Raw genomic sequence first — 18,825 nt, 5'->3', positions numbered from 1 at the left:
TGGAGGGGGCCTCAGACTTGGCTTTCTCTGGAGGGGGCCTCAGACTTGGCTTTCTCTGGAGGGGGCCTCAGACTGGGCTTTCTCTGGAGGGGGCCTTAGACTTGGCTTTCTCTGGAGGGGGCCTTAGACTGGGCTTTCTCTGGAGGGGGTCTTAGACTGGGCTTTCTCTGGAGGGGGCCTCAGACTTGGCTTTCTCTGGAGGGGGTCTCAGACTGGGCTTTCTCTGGAGGGGGTCTTAGACTGGGCTTTCTCTGGAGGGGGCCTCAGACTTGGCTTTCTCTGGAGGGGGTCTTAGACTGGGCTTTCTCTGGAGGGGGCCTCAGACTTGGCTTTCTCTGGAGGGGGCCTTAGACTTGGCTTTCTCTGGAGGGGGCCTCAGACTTGGCTTTCTCTGGAGGGGGTCTTAGACTGGGCTTTCTCTGGAGGGGGTCTTAGACTGGGCTTTCTCTGGAGGGGGCCTCAGACTTGGCTTTCTCTGGAGGGGGCCTCAGACTTGGCTTTCTCTGGAGGGGGCCTCAGACTGGGCTTTCTCTGGAGGGGGCCTTAGACTTGGCTTTCTCTGGAGGGGGCCTCAGACTTGGCTTTCTCTGGAGGGGGCCTCAGACTGGGCTTTCTCTGGAGGGGGCCTGAGACACTTAAAAAGAAGCGTTTCAGACTGACGGTGCATACAGTACATGCAGGCAGAGTATGAGAAAAATACCGTGTTTTGTGAACATTAAAGCATGTAAACATTTTCCAGTAGAAACCCAAAATACCAGCATGAACCTGAAAACGTCCCCTTTAATTAAAGCTGCTGCCACAACTCTCACCAAGATCCAACATGTTAATAGAAACAAATTGGCCCTTGCTGAGACCTGACATGAGGAAACCGCCACCATTATCACGGAAACAAACACACGGGTCACCACACATTAACTCGTTGGCGCTTCACTGGTTTTTCTCCCAGCGGCGTGCCGTCCCTCCTTTTACGTCTCCCTCGCTTCTTTCGGCTGAGCATCGCGTCCGAGCGTGTGCGGCTCGGTTGTTGCTCGGCATGAACGTGTCAGCGTGAGACTGTGTTGTTGATCCCCCCGCCCCCCGTCGCCTTCAACACCTCTCTGCAGTTAACACGCGCATGCAGCCGGGGCCCTGGGTCAACACGGAGATGTCGTGGACGCAGCGGAGGAGAGGAGGTTGGCTGTTCAGACTCTGTCACACACACACACACACACACACACACACACACACACAAAAAGGGCTTTCAGTTGCTTTTAAACACACAAGGTTACAGAGTTGAAGTTATTTGAACATTTTTCTCTGTTCCTTCAAAATGAAAAATGACACTATTACTGGCAAGCTAAAGACATTTTCCACTTGCTATCTCTCGAAGTTCTTTTTCTTCCTGACAGTATTTGTTCCTCCCTCTTTGTCTGGCTCCACTGTGCAGCTTTGATAACAGCTCAACCCCTCCATACACACACACACACACACACACAGACATATCGTATATACATATGGTCACATCTTCCCCTGATGACCTCCTGCGTGCTCCGACATCTGTCTTACAGCTCTGTCTTTCCCGTCTCTGTTATCATCCCTCCTTTCCTTCTCTCCCAGCTGAGGGCTGCAGGTTGAGGTATGCAGCATTGGGTTGAGACATGCAACAGGTGCTGCAGGTAGCTAGCTAGCCCCGGGAGAAAAAGGAGGAACACCATCTCTTTACACCATCTCATATATGAGACTTTTTATTGGCCTATTTAAAGAGGCAGGACAAACAACCATCTCTCCGACAAGGGCTGTTGGGAGTGGAGACCCCTTGGGAATGTGAACGGGTTGAAGGCAGGAGAACCTCGGCAGCCGAATGGTTACACTGTATGTAAGAAGTGGACATAGTCACCGTGACGCCACCCTTTGGTTTGTGGGTAGCCTCGAGTTCAGCATTTTGGCCGTTGCCATCTTGGTTTTGGGCCGTTAGAAGTGTCTCCATCTTTATTTTTTGCAACCAGAAGGGACACGGGAGGATGGAGCTCATTACAAACAAATAATAAATAAAACATTCCTCGTGAGCAAAATGTTGCAATTGACTTTCATGAACTGAAAACATACTGTGAAAGGCTGAAAGCTCAAAGACGAAAGCACGGATAACAGCGCCGTGGCAGCGACCTGTCAATCACAGTAAGCCCCGCCCTAAAGCATACTCCTCTTCATGGTCTGTTTGACTCTAAATGGACCATCATTTACTAAATGAACATCATGCTGTATTGAAGAAGACTTGAAACTAGAGATTGAGACCATAAACTCATGTTTACAATGTTTACTGAGGGAATAAATCAAGAGAGAAGTAGAGTCATTTTCTCATAGACTTCTATACAACCAGAGGAGTCGCCCCCTGCTGGCTATGAGGAACAATGCAGGTTTACGACACTCAGGTCAGAGTAATATAGTATGTAATGTAATGTGTTATGAATGTGTTGATACTTTTTAATACCCTAACCCTACTGCTTAAGGATGTTTGAAAATAGTTTTACTGATATCCAACTTACATTCCAACACCGACTACTGAAGGTCAAACTGCTTTTTGGTGAAATCGCATCAACTTTTGATTTAAATGTATCGTAGACGCAAAGTATTACACTCATTCGAACATACATTTAAATGTTTTAGAATCCATTCTGTAACATTTGCATAGCAGAGAAAACTGAGGTCAGAGACAGAAAAGCAGAGAGGTAATGTTAGAGTCTGTTTAACGAGGGCGTCGGGGAGCTGGGAGCTCAATGCAGCTGGAATGAGCCGTTAGTCAACATTGAAGCCATCAAAGCTGGAATTATGTTTGAAATGTATGAGGTCAGAAGGTCTCCGTCTGAACTAGCTTCAATTACCAGCTAGCACGAACACACACACACACACACACACACACACACACACACACACACACACACACACACACACACACACACACACACACACACACACACACAGTGTGTTGCCTGAGCAAAGAGCATCTCTCCGACTGGATGAAAGAGGATCCACAGACTCAGAGAATAATCAGTTAACACAGTGAGTTTGTCTTAATTCAGTCTGAGAGACAGTCAATCCCCTGAGAGAGACACATCATGGGTGTGCTAATGGCCATCAGCCATTCACTAACAGGCATGCTCCAACATGGACCCTACAGTGTGTGTGTGTATGTGTGTGTGTGTAGAAACAAGCTGCTGATCAGAGGAAGAACACTCGTCATGTTTATGTTTACAGCAGTGAGACTGATCGCTTCCAAAATGATGGCGACAATCGGAGTCATCCAGCACCCTGGATATCATTTCAAAACAGGACGTTTGATCGGGGAACTGCCTTTGTTTCTACGATCCTTATGTGCAGGATGTGAAGGTTGAGGTGAAATGTGATACGTGTAATGATGCCTCTCACATTTCACTTCTATAGTCTGGCTTCAGTTCACCATCTGCGTTGATAATTCCCCGTGTCTGAAGAATGAGTTGAGTCATCCACAGAGGCCAGTCAGTGTTTCTGCACGGAACAAAACGAGAGGGGATGGAAGGTGTTGGCTTACCTTAGGGCTGGGCGATATGGCCTAAAAAAAAAATCTCCGATTTTTTTACAAAAAATCCGATTCACGATTTAAATCGATTTTTTTCCCCCAAAATTTTTTGCAGATGACAGAAGCTGTTGAAAACAATTTTTTCTTTTATTTTGTGATGATTTTCCCAAGTAGGTTGATAAAAATAAAGTGCAAACAAAACCTGAACATTGTAGAAAGGTGCCTGTAGTATACAAAAAGTATTTGGTCACTCTTTTGTTTGCCTGAATCATTTAAATATAAAATTAAATTAAACATAACATTAAATGGCATTAAATAGTAGCCTTCCATTGTAAACAACTGTGCAAATGTAACTTTTTACAGTAAGCTTTTCTAACTGAATACACTGATACAAACACAGCATGAAATAAAATGTATATGACCCTTTAACATTCACATTTTCAAAAGTGCAACATCTGATCTAACATCAACATAACATATTTTGCACAGTAAATAAGTGCATGTAAACAAAATCAAGTGCATTCACAACATAACCAACAGTATTAAACAGTAGTGCATGTTTTTTCTAAATATTTTTTGCCAGGAAGACAAGCCTGTCTACTACCTCTGGCTTCAGGCATGCACGGTGGCATGTAACAATGCCCCCCCCACACACTGAAAAGCCTCTCAGAGGGGGCACTTGTAGCTGGCACAGAGAGGTATTTCTTTGCTAAAGTACTTAGCCTTGGAAAGTTAAGTTGGTGACGCTTCCACCAGTCAAGTGGATCGGTGTCTGGGTCAACCTGCTGGACCACAGGTCAGTTGTTGCGGAGTAGAATGACATCCCCTCCAGCTCCGCAGAGATCCTTTGGCGTGTACTATTGTACAGCCGAGGCAAGGCAACGTCAGAAAAATGTTTACGGCTTGGTAGCACGTACCTGGGGTCCAAAGCTTTGAGACGGTGAATAAACCCCGGCTTTTCCACGGTGTATATGGGCACCATATCTTTTGCGATATACATCGCGACTGCATCCGTGATGGCTTTCCACCGGGCACTCTTCTTCTCATGCGGAGTACAGTTGGTGAATGTCTCCAAAATGCTGGGTTGTTGTTGTGAGGTGGCGGCGGCGTTGTTTTAGTTTGTAAACAATGCGCGCGCACTCTACTACGGGAACCCAACGGGGGGGAGGGGTGGGGGCGATTTTCTCGATTTTCAATAAAACACATCGCCTTAAAGCACACATTCGAATTAATCGATTAAATCGATTTATCGCCCAGCCCTAGCTTACCTCAGTTCAAAAATGCCTTCATTTTGGATATGGGCTCTGCAATGTGAAATACAATCCGTACGATGTCTGAGGGAGAATCAGCAAATACTACCGCTACCTCCGCCGCACAGTCTTCAGAGGAATCCATTTATATTTGCTGTGTTTAAAATGAACAGGTGACAACGTGTTATTAATAGAACTCAACAGCAATCAAAATAAAGTGAGAAAATAAGACAAACTCAAAGTAACACGAAGTGAGTATGTATATATGTATAAATGGCCTTTTTTTTGGGTGAAGCATTCTCTGAAGAAATTTAAGAAACTGCCACTTGTTGCACCTCGGGTGCAGCGCTACAGGCTCAAAAGACGCCATGCATCCCAAGATCTGACCCGAGTGGCACAGTTTGCAGCCATAAGAGGACACGAGGATGTGGACTAAACATATGAAAGCGAGGGCGGAGCAAGCAGGGAGGCAATAATGTACATGCCCAAGGACGAACATGCCCGAGGCGGACGAACACATCGGTGAGCTGGGAGCAGCTTATGTAACATGAACCGATAGGATGTGACTGCAGACACACACACACACACACACACACACATGCACGGAATCACACAGCTGGAAATGATACATGTAGGCAGTTACACATGTGGACAAGCAAATGCATTGGTAAGCATTCAGTATGAAAGCTCACAGTATGGACTGCAGCCCGTGTGTGCGTCCACATATTTACGGTGCACAGTGATGCATATGAATATAGAATAATATATCTAATGATTTCTGAAGAAGACACCGTACACGGCTCTTCCTGTTGGGGGAAACGAGAGCGGTCCTCTGTCCTGCTGTCCTGTGGACGGCAGCCATCGGTGTGACATCTGGAAGGGGAGATCTGACGCGCATTGAATCAGCCGGGGGTGTTCTTTGTGAGGAAGGTTAGATGTCTCTGATGATGAGCAATCTTTGGAGACGGAGGGTTCCATCTTCTAGCAAGAAGTTCATCTTTCAATGTTCTGCTGTACATTCTTCAAATCTGCGGTACTTCCCTAATGTTAACTGTGGACCAAACATTCAATCAATGTGCTTTTCATTCATGTTAATCACCAACTACTCACCACTGTACCTCAGCTAGCTGGCCATCAAACCTCACACCATTCTTTAGATATGAAAGTCTGTCCACCATAGCCATACATTAACTATGGGTTTCCATTAAATAGACAGAGGTATGCAGGTCAACAGCCATGCTAGCGGCCCTGTGAGGGCCCGAACGCACTGACAGCAACACCTATTGTTTTAGATGGCCAAACACACATGCAAACTTGTAATTAGTCTCAGAGGAGTATTTTAAGCATAACACCAACCAGTATCCCCTCCCAGTCCCTTTAAAAGCTAGGCGCTCCCACACGGATTTAGTAAATTGGAGAAGCCAGCGCTTTTTTTTGCAGCGAAAACTTTGTTTTTGAAATATTGGTCGGCGCCGTGGCTTTCTGCCGCCTCACGATTAGCGATGCGCCAACAACGCCCCCTGACCACACCTCATTTTAACATCAACGCGCACAAATACGTTGCTACTTCCACATCACGGGCTCTGCGTTGGTCTTAAACTAGCAATGACAGTTGCACTGCGCCGCTTAGCGCCGGGTGTGAGATAGGGCCCCATGTTCTCTCAGACTCCGCTAGCTTTTACCTGGACAAGGACAAAGCTGAGGGGACACTGAGACCAGGAGAGCCATGCATCTTCCTTCACCTTTGGCCTCTGTCCTCCAACCTTTGACAGGTAACATGAAATATGTTAAGAGTATTATAATACAGAGGGGGATGCAGGGATGGAATAGATAATAATAGAGGTTATGATGTTATGTGATAATGATATTCACCTTTTGTGCAAGTCCTCTGCATGTAGATTTTGCACCATGGATACATTTATAAACCGTTACTGTCAGTCACAAGCCATGAATGATGAACACAACTTATTCCATTTCCTTCACCATGCTCTCGCCCAGTTATTAACGGTGTAACTTTGACCCATCTGGCAGCACTGCTGAGGTTAGACGTTCTGAATTCACATCTACAGACATTAATATTAACTCTACATGTGAAGCGGTGACTTCCCACAGAGTTTTGACCTATGGCATCAGTTCACACACAGACACACACACACACACACACACACACACACACACACACACACACACACACACAGCGTGCTCTAAAAAGAGAAAATAACTTGAAAACAGAGCTTTTAATCTAGAATGGACAGATTACAAGTTCATTTTTCCCACCGGCAGTTCAAAACCAGTATGTCTCATATGTTCCCATAACGTGGTAAAAAAAAGCTTAAATATGAAGCGCCACTACGAGACAAAGCACACATCTTTTGAGCAAAACTGAGGGAAATAAATGATTAAATGCGAGTTAGACACTCTGATTATCTGGACATCTGCTTGAGGACGTTTTCTCTAACTGGACCGTGTATTTGAATGGACTTCCCCTCATGTAGCTGGTGAACACAGCGGAGCATTTAACAGCAGACACATATTGTTCTCCGGAGCTGGTGGAGTTAAAAGCGTAAAAAAAGCAAAGTGTAAATTTGACTTAAATTCAGCAAGTGGCCAGAAATAAGTGCTGTGTGCTGCTTTTGTGTAGCATATGATCTGATACACACCTACTCTGGACACAGTACACTTCAGTCAGAGAGCTGTGAGTAAAACATCTAGAAATGTCTTTTTTTGTTTGTCTGTGCGTCCTCTCCTGTGTGTGTGTGTGCGTCCTCTCCTGCGTGTGTGTGTGCGTCCTCTCCTGCGTGTGTGTGTGCGTCCTCTCCTGTGTGTGTGTGTGTGTGCGTCCTCTCCTGTGTGTGTGTGTGCGTCCTCTCCTGTGTGTGTCTGTGCGTCCTCTCCTATGTGTGTGTGTGCGTCCTCTCCTGTGTGTGTGTGTGCGTCCTCTCCTGTGTGTGTCTGTGCGTCCTCTCCTGTGTGTGTGTGTGTGCGTCCTCTCCTGTGTGTGTGTGTGCGTCCTCTCCTGTGTGTGTGTGTGCGTCCTCTCCTGTGTGTGTCTGTGCGTCCTCTCCTGTGTGTGTCTGTGCGTCCTCTCCTGTGTGTGTGTGTGCGTCCTCTCCTGTGTGTGTGTGTGCGTCCTCTCCTGTGTGTGTCTGTGCGTCCTCTCCTGTGTGTGTGTCTGTGCGTCCTCTCCTGTGTGTGTGTGTGCGTCCTCTACTGTGTGTGTGTGTGCGTCCTCTCCTGTGTGTGTGTGTGCGTCCTCTCCTGTGTGTGTCTGTGCGTCCTCTCCTGTGTGTGTGTGCGTCCTCTCCTGTGTGTGTGTGTGCGTCCTCTCCTGTGTGTGTCTGTGCGTCCTCTCCTGTGTGTGTGTGTGCGTCCTCTCCTGTGTGTGTGCGTCCTCTCCTGTGTGTGTGTGTGCGTCCTCTCCTGTGTGTCTGTGCGTCCTCTCCTGTGTGTGTGTGCGTCCTCTCCTGTGTGTGTGTGCGTCCTCTCCTGTGTGTGTGTGCGTCCTCTCCTGTGTGTGTCTGTGCGTCCTCTCCTGTGTGTCTGTGCGTCCTCTCCTGTGTGTGTGTGTGCGTCCTCTCCTGTGTGTGTCTGTGCGTCCTCTCCTGTGTGTGTCTGTGCGTCCTCTCCTGTGTGTGTCTGTGCGTCCTCTCCTGTGTGTGTCTGTGCGTCCTCTCCTGTGTGTGTGTGTGCGTCCTCTCCTGTGTGTGTGTGTGCGTCCTCTCCTGTGTGTGTGTGTGCGTCCTCTCCTGTGTGTGTCTGTGCGTCCTCTCCTGTGTGTGTGTGTGCGTCCTCTCCTGTGTGTGTGTGCGTCCTCTCCTGTGTGTGTGTGTGCGTCCTCTCCTGTGTGTGTCTGTGCGTCCTCTCCTGTGTGTGTGTGCGTCCTCTCCTGTGTGTGTGTGTGCGTCCTCTCCTGTGTGTGTGTGTGTGTCCTCTCCTGTGTGTGTGTGTGCGTCCTCTCCTGTGTGTGCGTGCGTCCTCTCCTGCGTGTGTCTGTGCGTCCTCTCCTGTGTGTGTGTGTGCGTCCTCTCCTGTGTGTGTGTGTGCGTCCTCTCCTGTGTGTGTGTGTGCGTCCTCTCCTGCATGTGTGTGTGCGTCCTCTCCTGCGTGTGTGTGTGCGTCCTCTCCTGCGTGTGTCTGTGCGTCCTCTCCTGTGTGTGTGTGTGCGTCCTCTCCTGTGTGTGTCTGTGCGTCCTCTCCTGTGTGTGTGTGTGCGTCCTCTCCTGTGTGTGTGTGTGCGTCCTCTTCTGTGTGTGTGTGTGTGCGTCCTCTCCTGCGTGTGTCTGTGCGTCCTCTCCTGTGTGTGTGTGTGCGTCCTCTTCTGTGCGTGTGTGTGTGCGTCCTCTCCTGCGTGTGTCTGTGCGTCCTCTCCTGTGTGTGTGTGTGCGTCCTCTCCTGTGTGTGTGTGTGCGTCCTCTCCTGTGTGTGTGTGTGTGTGCGTCCTCTTCTGTGCGTGTGTGTGTGCGTCCTCTCCTGCGTGTGTCTGTGCGTCCTCTCCTGTGTGTGTGTGTGCGTCCTCTCCTGTGTGTGTGTGTGCGTCCTCTCCTGCGTGTGTCTGTGCGTCCTCTCCTGCATGTGTGTGTGCGTCCTCTCCTGTGTGTGTGTGTGCGTCCTCTCCTGCGTGTGTCTGTGCGTCCTCTCCTGCGTGTGTGTGTGCGTCCTCTCCTGCGTGTGTGTGTGCGTCCTCTCCTGCGTGTGTGTGTGCGTCCTCTCCTGCGTGTGTGTGTGCGTCCTCTCCTGCGTGTGTGTGTGCGTCCTCTCCTGCGTGTGTGTGTGCGTCCTCTCCTGCGTGTGTGTGTGCGTCCTCTCCTGCGTGTGTCTGTGCGTCCTCTCCTGCGTGTGTGTGTGCGTCCTCTCCTGCGTGTGTGTGTGCGTCCTCTCCTGCGTGTGTGTGTGCGTCCTCTCCTGCGTGTGTGTGTGCGTTCTCTCCTGCATGTGTGTGTGCGTCCTCTCCTGTGTGTGTGTGCGTCCTCTCCTGTGTGTGTGTGCGTCCGCTCCTGTGTGTGTGTGTGCGTCCTCTCCTGCGTGTGTGTGTGCGTCCTCTCCTGCGTGTGTGTGTGCGTCCTCTCCTGCGTGTGTGTGTGCGTCCTCTCCTGCGTGTGTGTGTGCGTTCTCTCCTGCGTGTGTGTGTGCGTCCTCTCCTGCGTGTGTGTGTGCGTCCTCTCCTGCGTGTGTGTGTGCGTTCTCTCCTGCGTGTGTGTGTGCGTCCTCTCCTGCGTGTGTGTGTGCGTCCTCTCCTGCGTGTGTGTGTGCGTTCTCTCCTGCGTGTGTCTGTGCGTCCTCTCCTGCGTGTGTGTGTGCGTCCTCTCCTGCGTGTGTGTGTGCGTCCTCTCCTGCGTGTGTGTGTGCGTCCTCTCCTGCGTGTGTGTGTGCGTTCTCTCCTGCGTGTGTGTGTGCGTCCTCTCCTGCGTGTGTGTGTGCGTCCTCTCCTGCGTGTGTGTGTGCGTCCTCTCCTGCGTGTGTGTGTGCGTTCTCTCCTGCATGTGTGTGTGCGTCCTCTCCTGTGTGTGTGTGCGTCCTCTCCTGTGTGTGTGTGCGTCCGCTCCTGTGTGTGTGTGTGCGTCCTCTCCTGCGTGTGTGTGTGCGTCCTCTCCTGCGTGTGTGTGTGCGTCCTCTCCTGCGTGTGTGTGTGCGTTCTCTCCTGCGTGTGTGTGTGCGTTCTCTCCTGCGTGTGTGTGTGCGTCCTCTCCTGCGTGTGTGTGTGTGCGTTCTCTCCTGCGTGTGTGTGTGCGTCCTCTCCTGCGTGTGTGTGTGCGTTCTCTCCTGCGTGTGTGTGTGCGTCCTCTCCTGCGTGTGTGTGTGCGTTCTCTCCTGCGTGTGTGTGTGCGTTCTCTCCTGCGTGTGTGTGTGCGTCCTCTCCTGTGTGTGTGTGTGCGTCCTCTCCTGCGTGTGTGTGTGCGTCCTCTCCTGCGTGTGTGTGTGCGTCCTCTCCTGCGTGTGTGTGTGCGTTCTCTCCTGCGTGTGTGTGTGCGTCCTCTCCTGCGTGTGTCTGTGCGTCCTCTCCTGCGTGTGTGTGTGCGTCCTCTCCTGTGTGTGTGTGCGTCCGCTCCTGTGTGTGTGTGTGCGTCCTCTCCTGTGTGTGTGTGCGTCTTCTCCTGTTTGTGCACTTTTGCACATTCTGTAATTTGAATATTTGTATTAGCCTGTGTTTGTGCGTGGAGAGGTCGCTGGGGACAATCCGTCACTTTATTATTCTACATGAGCATCCAGCTTGAGATGCGTTGCCATACAACTCACTAGCACCTCACTTCACTGTGTGCACCACAGCATAAAGATGATCATAATAGAGGTCAACATGAATTACTTAAGAAATGGCTGAATACCAGTGTTGGGCAAGCGATTTGGAAAGTTAAGTGAGAACCATTTACTCTGAATTACCTTCCCCAGCTATGGGTCAAACAGCACCCACAGCGTTGTTCTGGCAACTCCTGCAGCCCAACTGACGCCAAGGGAATCGGTTCCCTGTTCTTTTTGGATCACACCAGGGAGGCCCAGAGGGGAGCCCCGGGGCCTGGGCAACACCACATGGTACCACAACATTAATGGTACTATTAGTATTAATGTCCGGTAATAACTAGACTACTCATGAGTGATGTAAGAGACCATTTACCAGTCTTTGAGACCAATACTGAAGTTAAAGCTAACAAAATGAATGAGACACAAAACACAAGGTGCAATGCATTATTTTAAAGAAGACTTGATGAAAAAATATTGGGAAAAGGTTGATGATGTAGACCATAATAACTGCTCTTTATGATAAACATTGTCCTTTAGTTAAATTGGTTGAAAAGCCTTGCAAAATGAAAACTGTATCAAACAAGATATAAAAACAAATTGACAAGTATTACAAGAAGCAGAAAGGGAATAGTTACAGTGTTAAAGGAAATGATTGACAATGGAGCTGAGAAAGCGGGTTCTCCAGCACATTCCCTGATAAAGAATAATACAACTACTAATAATATGGACTTGGTTGAAGATCATTTAAATATTTGTGTTAATGCTGGATCTAGATGAGCTGAGGTGGTCACTAACAGTACAGATGGAGTGGTACATGCTATTAATGTAAATACACATGTTTATAAGAGGTACTGATGGAAAATAATTGGTTGAAATAAAATGAAGAGGAAGAAGTGCACAGATCGGGGTGGAGTTGACATCTCTCAGGTTAAAAAGGAAACGGTGAGTGTGCGGTGAAACACATATTTGTAATCAATCTTTACAAGCTGACATATTTCCTAACAATCTGAAAGCCATTCCTAAATACAAAGCTCTAATTACAGACCTGCGTCTTTCTCTCACTGGAAACATATTCTGTAAAAGATGATTTCATCACAAAGCTCAGTGTGCTGAGTGAGCAGCAGTACAGCTTCAGAACTAACAGGACTAACAGGACTACTTCTCTTTTCTTCATCGAAATGTAGGAGGAAAAATAAACTGCAGCAGAACATAATTAATATAGTGTTCACAGTATTCATTCAACATTTGATACTGTTGACCATGGTTATCACTGAAGAAATGACACAGTATGGGATCAGAGAATAGATATCAATATGTTCAAATAAATAAATAACATATAATTACTGAAGGTTGCTCGTGGGGTTCCACAAAAGTCTACGTTAGGCCCATTATTGTTTATTGTGTCCATAAATGATATATAGGGGATTTCCAAAACATGAATGGACTAGTGTGGATCATTTTGGGGGATCTATTCGCAGAAATAGAGTATAATATTCAGAACAACTTAGTTCCGAGTGTATGATAAGAATCGTTGTGTTGTCGTTAGCTTACAATGAGCCCTGCATATCTACATATAGGGAGTGGGTCCTCAAGGCCAAACGCTTCTCCCAAACGCTTGTGAAACTGTGGCGTGAGTCGTAGAACGCGAAACCATCGCTGCATTCAAAGCAAACATTTCAAAGTTATATGCAATACCATATAAAACTAAGGACTTCCTAACTCAAGCTTTATTACCTTACAATGGACTCATGTGGTGATTCATTTAAGGTTTGTCTGCTCTTTTGTTTCTATGGCGTGGCGTTTTTCTTTGAGTTATTTTTAAACATATCATTTTCCACTGCCCTGAACTGTTTCCCATTCTCCGAGAGCTCCGTCAGAATAGAATATGTACCGCATGCAGCCACAAAACATCTCTTTCTATTCGGAGTGCCAAACCAATCGCATCTCGCAAGAGCTGTGTGTCGAAAAGCTTCATTGTGAGTGAACGGACTTGATTTTCCTTTTCCTTTGGCAAAGGAATAAAGGACACAGCGCTTCATGCTCCTCGTCTCTGTGTGTAGAATGACGGCCAGACATCGAATCACAGCTCTGAAAGTAATTACTCCGTGGCACAAAAAGATCCTCGCTCCATGTGGCTGCAATGGGAGTGCACCAGTGGCGGCTGGTCAATAGAGGGCCATGGGGCATGGCCCCACCATGAGCCACACAAAAAAAAATAAAAAATTATAATAATCATAAATTATACAAATTGTCAATATTTGTGTTTTTGAACTATGGAATGTACCCAGTAATGTGTGTAAAATATGATATCTGCACAAAATATATGCTTTTCCTGCTCGTCCTCTCCCCCTGTGTGCTCTCTGCTCGTGCTCTCTGTCTGTGTGCACGACACTCTGAGAACGCGCAGCTTGGGGGGCCTGATCGTTTTGGCCCAAAAGAGGCGGGTCTATGAAGCAGTTTAGCCAATTGCTGATTCAAGATATAAATGAGTGACATACAATTTAGCCAATCAGATTCAGCTATGGGCCAGAACGATCAGGCCCCCCTCGCTGCGCATTCTCGTCAGGAGAAGTCTCTACAGGCGAGCACTCCTCCTCCAACCCGTTTGAGAGGAGAACTTTGGCGGAGATTCTGCAGCCAAAGAGCTGATATCAGATCAGCCTGACCTCACAATCAGACAGCAGACTCGCGGGAAAGGGAAGCAGTACATGCGAAGCTTCTGTACTAGCTGTACACCAGACAGGTTTGGCTAGCTGGATGACGTCATGCTAATAACTCATTTAGCTTTTTAAAACAACGGGGACGGCTCCAGCACGGACAGTTACGGGAGTGAGGGATGAGGAGGTAAGGAAACATGAGAACACCAGGGTAGGGAGTGAGGGATGAGGAGGTAAGGAAACATGAGAACACCAAGACACACATGGAGAACTCTGTCAAGCTACATATTATGCAAAGTGAACATCTTTTATTCTACATAGTTGTCCTCAGTCTCATCTGCTTAACTTGGTCATGGAGGCATCAACATGTAATAGAGATGTTAAATTAACAGTGAAAACTCATCATAGCTTAATTTAACATCAGTATTCATAATTACACTTCATGTTTACTTCTCCTGATCTTTACCTCCTATAACAAGGTCCATAGGGGCATCTCAATAAATAAACATGTTATATTACATTATATAAGTGTTATTTACTGATTGTTTTCGTGTTGGAATACATGTTAAATATTTAACTGCAAAGTAATAATGCGTGTTTGATACTTACATTTTTTTTGCATTCAATCATACTGGGATGTTTGCTGAAATTGATAGGATGGCCCTACCTAGAACATTTTCCACCAGCCGCCACTGGAGTGCACATGTGCTTAAATATGTTCCCCATTGCACATTCCATTCTCCCAAGAGGAAGGTGCAGTGTGAGTGAGAACATTCGCTGATGAGACGTGGCGGCCAAAAGATAACCAAAGCCATTTCAAAATCATTTGCTGACACACAAGAAGACACAGTAAATATGGGCGGCGGCCAAATCACATCAAGTTACGGCAAAAAATGACGGAGCAGATAAAATCATAGCTGCCAGAACCACCACTGCTTTACTTCTTAGTCTGAGACTGAAAAAGTATTACAGTGGCTGCAGTTCACCACTGCTGCTTTGTTGGGTTTGGAATCTACCTCTATACCTTTGCAGGACTATTGACCGTCCATGCCTGACCTAGGCCCTGTTCACACCTGGTATCAACAGCTCTAAGCACAGGTGGGAATGCAGCCAAGAAGCGCTGAGATCTGATCGTTTAGACCACATTTAAAGGGGGCATTTGAAGAACTGAGATGGAGGAAAAGTCAGGGGGTCACCAACGTCTCCAAACTTCATCCTCTGGTGACCATGGATGTCTGCACCAGATCACTTGGCAATCCATGCCTTAGTTGTAGAGTAGCTTCAGTCTGAAGTGGTGGACCGAGAGTAACGCTGCTAAAAATAACAAAATTGCAGCTTACTTGTGGGTTATGAACTCCCTCATTCATTCAAAACAATAATTAAGAAGGGAATTTATGGGAGATTATGTCAATGTTTGGGTGAAATGAACTGGTTGGTAAATGGGCTCCATAACAGGGTCCTCAAAGTGAGGGTCGCTCGCCACACGTGGGGAGTTGCGAGATGATTTCCAGAACAGGCAAACGATTTTAAAATGTACATTCAAACCATAATGTAAAGGCTATATGGTTATAAATAACAATGTAATGAATACATTTAACATGACTGACTTAATCTTGTTCCCACACACCTCCTGAGGTGATGATGAAAGATCAGCGACAGTTTGTGGGTCAATTTAGAGCCCAGTTCACTACTTGGTGTGCTCAGTAGTGCACATCGTGAGTGATCAGCGCTGCCCAAGCCGGCCTCCCTCACACATGGACGAGCGGCCGATGGCTGTGTGGACAGTGTCTCTCTCCGACTTGTACTTGTGGCAGATCGAGTGGGAGGCAATGCGACTCTGAACTCACTTTTACGTCGATGACATCGACTTCTATTGTTCTCAGGGTTGTTGGTCTTTGGGCCGAACAAAGCCAACGCCACAAAGCTTCACACAGCAGTGACTTATTCCTTCCACACACACACACACACACACACACAAATGACTCCTCGGCTGCTGCTTTGGTGAATATGCTTGCTCGGCACCTTTTTATTCACTACTAGCAGTAACTGACTGGTTTACTTGCTTCCTTACATCCTTAACATCTCAAATAAACAATAGGGCCGGCAGGATGTGGGCTCACACAGAGCCGATATCCATTTAATGACAAACATTGCCTCGGTGAGTCAACCAAGTTAATCGCTGGGAGTTTATTTCCCGAGTTTGCTGACATTCCTTTAAATTGGCTCAACAAACAGTATATACTATCTTCTGATACTATTCTCACTGCTTTTTAGTGCTACGTGATAAAACCTTGATTAACCTGCTGTATAGAGCTTGTTGGAGCAAGCACGCCAGTAGAGAGCAGAATGTCCAGAAGGCCATTCAGCTGTGGCAAGTAAGAAATGTTTTGGGGTATTTAAGAAGACTTTACGTCCCTTATAACATATTGGCAGTTAGGAGGGCTAAATAAAAAACAGAGTGTTCTTAGCCCCTTCATTACGTTGCAAAGCGGACCTCGCGTTGACCGTAGACTGTACATAAGAAGTGGACGTAGTCGTCGTGACGTCACCCATTGGTTTGTGGACTGCTATTAGGAAGCCTCGAGTTTGGTGATTCAACCGTCGCCTTTTTCGCTTCTTGCAACCAATGAACAGAAGTTATCATATTTGGAATGTGGAGGAGGAACGTAGAGGCCCCGTATATGTCTCTGGTAGCAGCAGCAACCTGTCAATCACAGTAAGCCCGCCCTAAAGCATACTCTGCTTTATGGTCTATTGACTCTAAATGGCCCATCATTTACGAAATGAACATCATGCTGTATTGAAGAAGACTTGAAACTAGAGTCATTCTCTCATAGACTTCTATACAATCAGACTTCTTTTTGCGATTCATATTAGTGAACCGTTACATCTGGAGTCCACAACTGATTTCAGAGCAACTGCAGAGCTCTGGGTCCTAGTGCCATCGGGCTCAGACATAGCTATGGTGTGTATGTGTGTGTGTGTGTGTGTGTGTGTGTGTGTGTGTGTGTGTGTGTGTGTGTGTGTGTGTGTGTGTGTGTGTGTGTGTGAGAGAGAGAGAGAGTAGAGAAAACAGGAAGGTTAATTGACTCAGCCTGTAGACACAAACCACACTCCTCTCATTTTCAGAATTAAAGGGAGTGTGTGTGTGGGCGCGCAGACTCAATCACTCCAATCACTTACAGCATGTCCACCCTCCATTCTCTGCACGCAGACACAGACGTGGAGCAGAAGGAACAGGAAAGCACAGCTGAGAACACAGTGAGCAGCAGTCCCTGTTAAATGTACATAACACTGACTGTACTGTGGGTGTGGAGGGAATTGAGTGCCCGGCATCCAATTCCCTCCAACTGAAGAACAGTGGTAGTTATTCCTGAGATTACAGAGGGCAGTTGTGTTTCTTGATTGTACAGCACAAAGTAACTGAGAAACATCCACATCCGTCTGTTCGCGTCGTTGAATGAACAGCACATTCAGTGTCCAGTTAGTCAGACATGTCCAAACTAGATACAATACGAGACGAGGAAAAGAAGAGAGAAGGAAAAAGAAAGAGGAGGAAATAGAAGAGCAAAAGAGGAAAACAAAGGACCGAACAGACGAATGCGCAGAGAGTTTTCCTGCTTTGTGGTGGCAGCTCAATCCAGCAGCCCGTCTGCTCTGCATATGGAACCAATTTGAAATGTGAGACGATCGGCTGCTTTAAGACGCGCGATAGTCAGGCGATGAACTCTGTTTTGGCCTGCCAACAGAGCTATTTTCATGACTTGTACATCATTTCATTGTATAACCTATTTGCATAGAGTCACAGGGGCGTTTTAGTCCCTTTCAGTAGCTATCGTTCCCATTTACATTTATTTTAACATTTTAAATTACTTAAATCCATCTATTGAACGTGGGACTGAAACAGTAATCCCCATTATGTTCTCAATTCATCAATTCGTCATTTGATCTCAAGATTTAAAATAATGTGAAGATTGCAAAAACAAAATTAAAATTAAAACGTGGTTCGGCCTTCACCAGCTACAACTTATAATAAAATATATCATCACTCAGGGCTATTTTTTCTGCAGAAAAAGTATGTTTACTTCCATACCTTGAGTACATTTACTTGCAGTTTGGTACATTTGTCTTTTTGTGAAGGTAGGCCACTTTCTACTGAAGTAAAGGATATTAACACTTGTAATAATATAATACTCTCAGGTGATATAATCGCACATGAAATGAACTGCCCGGTGTTCCAGTCCATATGACAACAAGACCGAGAGGAAACATAGCTGGAATACACGTTCAACCACGTTTAAATGCTGATATCCTTCAAGTCTTTGTCATAGCTGAACTCGCATGTTACAGGTCCAGGATCTGCCTACTCAGCGCTTCATTAGCTGAGCCCAAACTTTTTCGAAGTCTCAAAACTTTCTCGTTTCCGGCTGCGCGGCTGAAGGAGACACGTCAGCAATAATAATACAAAACAACCGTCTTACCATGGTTCATGTCCCCGGCAGAGCGCATTCCACTTCGGCTTCTTTCGAAGAGTAATTTAACGCACGGACATGCCGTCGACTGGAGGTTGATGGAGTCCCGCACACAAAACACACTGGACAGCCGGTGGTCCTGAAGTTGAAGTCGCGCGCGCGCGCGAGTCACTCAAAACCTTTAGTTCAACAAATATATTTGCACAGTTCTGCTAACTCGGTGCAATGTGTTGCCGTAAAACAAAACGTTTGCTCTGTAGCGCAGGTAACATCACCACACGGTCGCTGCGTTTGCTACGGACTTTAAAAATCGATCGACAAGACTGTCGCGAGCCCAGCGTCCCCTCTTCCTCCCAGGGGAACGCGCCTTGCTCCGCGCGAGCGTCTGGGTAAAGCTGATTTCAAAGTAAAAGCCCCCTGTGTTTGCGGAGGAACACCGTCTGCACAGTGAAATGTGATAAATCCCCCACACACACCACACGTACACACACACACACACACACACACACACACACACACACACACACACACACACACACACACACACACACACGCACACCACACCGTAACGTCTTTCCCAGCTGCCAGAAATCTCAGGGCACAGAATAACCCGGACTGTATCGCCTCGAAAACAAAGAAAAAACAGGGTTACATGCTCTACATACTAATATAGTAATTCA

General features: G+C 47.0%; 1 protein-coding gene across 2 annotated transcripts in view; it reads right to left on the bottom strand.

Moving 5' to 3' along the window:
* gask1a (golgi associated kinase 1A) overlaps nt 1-18,497 on the bottom strand; it is a 51,119-nt gene extending 32,622 nt beyond the window's left edge. For both annotated transcript variants that reach the window (XM_079275439.1, XM_079275440.1), the window contains exon 1: nt 18,155-18,497. In XM_079275439.1, the coding sequence (XP_079131565.1) occupies nt 18,155-18,157 (3 nt within the window). In that variant the 5' untranslated portion in view covers nt 18,158-18,497. The remainder of the gene's footprint in view (nt 1-18,154) is intronic.
* Nucleotides 18,498-18,825: the final 328 nt, after the last annotated feature.

The sequence above is a fragment of the Melanostigma gelatinosum genome (genome assembly GCF_949748355.1).
Source record: "Melanostigma gelatinosum genome assembly, chromosome: 9".
Lineage (NCBI taxonomy): Eukaryota > Metazoa > Chordata > Actinopteri > Perciformes > Zoarcidae > Melanostigma > Melanostigma gelatinosum.
This window is presented reverse-complemented; position numbering and strand designations above follow the sequence as displayed.